Source organism: Rhagoletis pomonella, unplaced genomic scaffold (assembly GCF_013731165.1).
Source record: "Rhagoletis pomonella isolate Grant_MI unplaced genomic scaffold, Rhpom_1.0 Rhpom_scaffold_08774, whole genome shotgun sequence".
Lineage (NCBI taxonomy): Eukaryota > Metazoa > Arthropoda > Insecta > Diptera > Tephritidae > Rhagoletis > Rhagoletis pomonella.
This window is the reverse complement of record NW_023467300.1, coordinates 1-6,312: the sequence shown is the minus strand read 5'-3', so window position 1 is coordinate 6,312 and position 6,312 is coordinate 1. Positions and strand designations below refer to the sequence as shown.

At 46.2% G+C, this 6,312-nt stretch overlaps 2 protein-coding genes across 2 annotated transcripts; both read left to right on the top strand.

Moving 5' to 3' along the window:
* Window positions 1–791: 791 nt before the first annotated feature.
* On the top strand, window positions 792–4,238 carry LOC118756097. Its single transcript, XM_036490884.1, has one exon. It carries the CDS (start codon window positions 792–794, stop codon window positions 4,236–4,238), a length of 3,447 nt encoding a protein of 1,148 aa, XP_036346777.1.
* A 199-nt stretch (window positions 4,239–4,437) lies between these two features.
* LOC118756098 lies at window positions 4,438–5,952 on the top strand. The gene has a single exon (XM_036490885.1). The coding sequence runs from the start codon at window positions 4,438–4,440 to the stop codon at window positions 5,950–5,952; it is 1,515 nt and encodes a 504-aa protein (XP_036346778.1).
* Window positions 5,953–6,312: the final 360 nt, after the last annotated feature.

The following is a 6,312-nucleotide window of genomic DNA, read 5'->3' as shown; positions in this document are numbered from 1 at the left end:
TGTTAATATATATGCACTGATGAACATTAGAGTGCGCCAAAAAACATACGGAGGGCCAAAAGAATAATCGCATATGCTGTGCCAAATTTACGCCTATTTTATTGTACTGTATCAAGCTTCGCAAATTATATGTATGCTACTACAAATGGAATGCGCATAGTCAAAAATAATTTATATTGCGAACGATTAACGTGCACCAAAAAGTATATGGCTTAATAGCGAATATTTTATGAGATTTATGGTATTGAAATAAAGAAATTTTTAGATTGTTTGTATGCGGAGTGGCAGTCAATCTGCGCCTCAACTAACTTTATTATATTTACGTTGTTAAAGCAGTTCTAAGGAACAGTAAGTCAATCATTGCCTTGTGAATTATATGTATGCAGATGCTGATCTGCGTCTCAATTTAATTTGATTTATTTGTCCCTGCGTCCCTTAAGAACACTAAGCCGAAAGTTTTCTGGCTATTGAATTATTGTGAGCGGATGTTATCGACACCAGTTGCCCCTGCGTCTTAAGTTATCGACCCAATAGTTGTTGGTTTGCCAATCATTAGGGCTGCTCGAATGCAAACAGGTTTGCGAATTATTGGTGCGCATGCAAAACGTTGACCCGGTGTATAAGCTACATTAACCCTGCGTGTCCTACCCGAAATATTAGTTGTCTGTAGACCTGCGTTACTTATAAATCTGCGTACCTTGCATAGCAAATTTGTGGTTTTCGGTATCGAATAGGGTTTAGGCCTCAGCAAGCACATTTAGCTTAGAATTGGTAATTGAATACGTAAAGACATGCCGAACTTGCGATCTGGAGGTAGGACCAGTGCAACCGAGGAGTGGTTGGACGACTTAAATACAACGATTCAGCAACAACCAGCGGAAACGGGCGAAGCTCAACCAATGACGATGGAGGCTAGACTCGACATGATGCAGCGGCAGATGCAAGACCTACAGGCGGAACTACGGCAGAGTCAGCAACAGCATGAATTGCTAGCAGCGGCTTCTAGACCACCAAGCAACGTGAATGTGGAAAGCGTAAACGGGTCATTGGTAGGGGTGTTAAGTGATCTACATCGAACATTGGCAGACAGCAGAGCAACGCATGGGCGCAAGTTATACGATTTGCCTGAATTCGATGGGCGGCCTGAGGACTGGCCCATGTTTAGGGAGGCGTTTACGATGACCACCGAAGAGTACCACTATAATGATAGGCAAAACATGATGCGCTTGCAAAAAGCCATTAAAGGTCGAGCAAGGGAGGTGGTTGAATGCTTACTAATTCATAGCGGCAACGTGTCTCGCGTTCTTAGCACCCTTGGGGATAGGTTCGGTAGGCCAGAGCAACTGGTGAAAAGCCAAATTGCAAAAATACAGGGTGTAGCTCCTATAGCGGAAAATCGTATCGATCAAATCGTCCCGTTCGCTACGAAAGTACAAAATTTATCATCATTTCTACAGTCTGCTAACTGCGATCATCACCTATCGAACCCCACGCTTATGGATGAACTACTATCGAAATTGCCGGTGCAAAGGCGGATTGACTGGGCCAGGCATGCGTTGACGATAGTACCGAGACCGAACATATGTCATTTCAGCGACTGGTTGCAGGAGCTTTCAAAGTTGGTGGCGAGTGCTATGGTAAACACTAATGCGGATTCCAGGCAGAGCGGGCGAGGCGAAAATCGTACGCGTTTCTTTCATACGCAGGATATAAACAGTGGCAATCGGGATCCTAGCGTATGTGTTCTTTGTAAAGGTAGACACAGTATAAATCGGTGCAAGCGGTTTCTTGATATGCAGGTGGGTCAGCGATGGCGTGTAGTGCGTCAAAATAAATTATGTTTCAATTGTTTGAAAAGCGACCATAGGAGCGGCGATTGCACCGAACAACACAGATGCGACGTGGATAGGTGTACGCGGAAGCAGCATGAACTACTACATTTTCGGGAGCAAGGAAGTACAGATGGTCAGCGTCAATTGGAAACTGCGACGCGGCAACAAGTCCTCACTAATACAATCGTCGACAAACCAAGTTCAAAATTATTGTACAAGATCCTGCCAGTGCGGTTGTACGCCAACGGTCGAGTCATAAGCACCTTTGCCCTCTTCGATGATGGTTCGGCAATCTCGATGATGAACAGCGAATTGGCTGGTCGTCTAGGTCTCAAAGGACAGAAGGAAAACTTAACGCTACAATGGTTTGGTGGTACCACAGTTACGGAGCAGTCAAGCAGGGTCGATGTGGAAATATCCGGAGTTGCAAAATACAACAAAAGGTTTTCGTTGCGGAACGTTAGAACCGTAGCCAATCTTCAACTGCCGGCGCAAACACTCCAGCGGTCAGAGCTGCATTACAGACATCGTCACTTGCCGATCAAGGAGTATGTTGGAGCGGTTCCAGAGCTATTGTTAGGGTTAGAGAACGCGCATCTGAGTATTTCAAAGAAAACTGCTGACGATGGAGGGAATGGCTATTCGGTGACGCTCACGAAACTGGGATGGATCGTCTACGGAGGTAATGACCGAGACATTGGAGATAGGCGGCAGTTTGTAAACTTCGTTAAGACAGATGACAGTGCTGAGCGGCTTGAGCGTTTGGTGAGTGAGTACCTAATCAACGAAGATCTCGGAGTTCGCGATGCTGTAGAGGTAGTAGAAGCTGCAGATATTGCTAAAGCAAAAACGTTATTGGAAGAAACAACAGTAAGAAAGGGTTCACACTTTGAGACAGGTTTGCTTTGGAAGCACGCAGATGTAGCCCTACCAGATAGTCGAAAAATGGCAGAGAACCGGATGTTAGCCCTGGAAAAGAAGTTTAAGCGCGATGAAAATTTTAAGTCTGCATACGTCAAGGTAATAGAGGAATACGAAGCCAAAGGTTATGCGAGGAAGCTGACGCCAGAGGAGATCACGGCAGGAGGGAAGCGTAGCTGGTACCTACCACACTTTGGAGTTTGGAACGCGAACAAACCTGGAAAGATGCGACTTGTATTTGATGCTGCGGCCAAAGTCAACGGTGTGTCATTGAACTCGGCATTGTTAAGTGGGCCGGATCTAAACCAACCACTCGCAACTATTTTGTTGAAATTTCGGGAGAGGCCAGTTGGTGTATGCGCCGATATAGTGGAGATGTTCCACCAAGTCAAGATACGTTCGCAGGATCAAGCAGCACAACGCTTCATATGGAGAACAGACTCTAAGCAGCCATTTGTGGTATATGGCATGGACGTGATGACGTTCGGGGTTACTTGCTCACCGAGCTCGGCCCAGTTCGTAAAAAACAAAAATGCAGAGGAGTTTAGGGAACAATTTCCAGAAGCGGCGAATGCAATAATCAACAATCACTATGTCGACGACTTCGTGCACTGTTTCTCTACCGTCGACAAGGCAATCCGAACAACGAAGCAGGTAGCTTGGATTCATAAACAAGGAGGGTTTGACTTAAAGCGGTTTGTGTCCAACTCTGAACAGCTCATGAAACAAATGAATAACGAAGAAAAGCGTCCCGCCTGCTTGAATCTTGATAGAGATAATGTTGGTATTTTTCAGAAAGTCCTTGGGCTACATTGGGATACGCTTAACGACGATTTTAGATTTGTTCTCTCGTTTGCAAAGGTCGATCCAATTGTGCGGGCTGGGACAAGGAGACCCACAAAACGCGGACTACTGAGCGTCACAATGTCGGTGTTCGATCCGTTCGGAATGGCGGCGGAGTACACTATGGAAGCAAAGCTTCTGCTGCAGGCGACTTGGCGAGCTGGTATCGACTGGGATGAACCTATTCCAGATGAATTGCAAGAAGCATGGTTGAGATGGTTGACGGCGATCAAGCGTTTGGAAGAAGTAAGCGTGCCGCGGTGTTACGGATTAGGGTTCCATCAGTTACCAGTCGAATTACACGTATTTGCGGACGCGAGCGAGGTAGCTTATGCAGCGGTAGCGTACTGGAGGTTCCCAGAAGGTACGAGAAGTCCAAATCCCATATTCATCTCAGGAAAGGCCAAATGCGCACCATTGAAGCTTACATCAATCCCCCGACTGGAGCTGCAGGCAGCAGTGTTGGCTACACGTCTTCGGAAGAGCATCCTTCAATGTCATGGAAAAATCCCTAAAAGAGTCGTAATGTGGAGCGACTCGAAAACTGTCCTAGCTTGGGTGAAGTCTGACTATTGGCGCTATAAACCATACGTGGCGCATCGTGTTAACGAAATTTTAGAGGCTAGTGATGTAAACGAGTAGGCGATGGGTTCCAAGCGCATTAAATCCAGCGGATTGGGGAACGCGTCCGAAGGCCGATAGAAGAAGCTCAACATGGATTAGTGGGCACCCGTTCTTGTCGCAAGACGAAAGCTTATGGCCGTCCAACGAGGTTACCCCGAACACGCAAGATGAGCTAAGAGCGAATTTTTCAGTTTTGACAGTAAATATCGACAATGCCATGTTCACCAAATTTTCATCATTGGTCCGTTTAACAAGACTGGTAGGCTGGATATTGCGGTTCCAAAACAATTGCCGCAAAGACGCAAGCGAGAAGCGTTCTGGAGGGCTCAGTGCTTTGGAAATAAAGAGCGCGGAAATAGCTATAATCAGCTCGGTACAAAGACAAAGCTTCGCGGACGAATATTGTGCACTGATTGCAGAGAAACAGGTGGAACGCAGCAGCCCCTTGAGGACCCTAACACCGATGTTGGATGAAGAGGGAGTGATACGAGTAGGTGGGCGAATAGATGCAGCAGTAGCCATTCCACCGCATTCACGTAGACCAATAATCTTGCCTAAACGTCACCATGTTACTGCGCTTGTAGTGGATTATTACCACAAAATCTGGAAGCATCAAAACGAAAGTACAATAGTTGCAGAGATACGACGGCGATACTGGATCCCGCAGATCAGAACAGAGGTGCGACGCGCAATGAAAAAATGTCCAGTTTGTATAAAAGAAAAGGCTAAACCAAACCCTCCGCAAATGGGTCAACTTCCACCGGATAGACTTACACCTTTCGTAAGACCATTCACTTACGTAGGTCTTGACTACATGGGTCCGTTTACAGTCGCGATTGGCAGAAGAAGTGAGAAGCGTTGGATTGCGCTATTTACATGCCTTACTGTGCGGGCGGTACATCTGGAGCTCGCAAGGGACTTGACAACGGACACTTGTCTTATGTGTATACGAAATTTTATGAACCGCAGAGGAACGCCGGTGCGCATCAGATCGGACAACGGCACGAACTTCATTGGAGCTGATAAAGAGTTGAGGCGACAGAGAATCGACTTCGATAACGGCGTTATATCTAATGCGCTGGCAAACAAGAACATCGAGTGGGTTTTCAATTGCCCGTTGAATCCCCATGCTGGCGGCTGTTGGGAAAGACTCGTCCGTAGTGTGAAACGCGCCATGGGGCACGCTCTCAACAACGAAAACATCCAGGAGCACTGCCTTTATAGCCTAATGTGCGAAGCGGAGAATATTGTCAACGCAAGACCATTGACGCACATACCGTTGGACGAACACACTGACGAACCGCTAACCCCTAATCATTTTCTCCTAGGTACTCCCAATTCCGAGCAAACGCCACATCCGCAAGAGGAAAAGATGATACCAACCCGAAAAATGTGGTACAAGGTCCAACAAATGCAGCACAGGTTTTGGCGGAAGTGGATAGATGAGTATTTGCCAGACCTAACGAGGCGAACAAAATGGTACGGAGTGCAGAATCCTCTAGCCGTAGGTGATGTCGTCCTCCTATGCGACACCAACGTACATCGCTCCAAGTGGCAGATGGGGCGAATCACACAAGTATTTCCAAGCAAAGACGGGCAAGTAAGAGCCGCGCTAGTGCAAACGAAGGACGGCGTTTACAAACGAGCAGCCTGTATACTGGCCAGGTTAGATTTGGTGAATCTGGGCAGATCCACGGAGGCGGGGATGTTGGCGCGGCCTAGCAGCAAATGATATTTAAAGTTTTTGTAAATCCCAAGTATGTGGAAACCCTATGTATTGTACTAAATTATTGTAAAATCTGTATAAGTGGCAACGCTGTACCAATATTGCACAAATATGACAGTCATAATGTACGAAAGAAAATAGCGGGCATTCGTGGCTGGCATATTGGAGCAAGAAGGTTGCAATCACACAAATGTGTAAGTAGAAAAATTCAACATTGTTAACCTCGTAATATTCTTTATTATATTTGTCATTCAAATGTACTTCGAACAGGAAATAAAACACAATTCATCTCCATTTATTAATATGCTACGCAAATAAGTTGAAGTTTATTTGGAGAGTTTGCGTGAGTCCAGCCACGGATCAACA

What these genes read in the sequence shown, in the direction of transcription:
- LOC118756097 (XM_036490884.1), top strand. Translation starts at nt 792, where the DNA reads ATGCCGAACTTGCGATCTGGAGGTAGGACCAGTGCAACCGAGGAGTGG.
- LOC118756098 (XM_036490885.1), top strand. Translation starts at nt 4,438, where the DNA reads ATGTTCACCAAATTTTCATCATTGGTCCGTTTAACAAGACTGGTAGGC.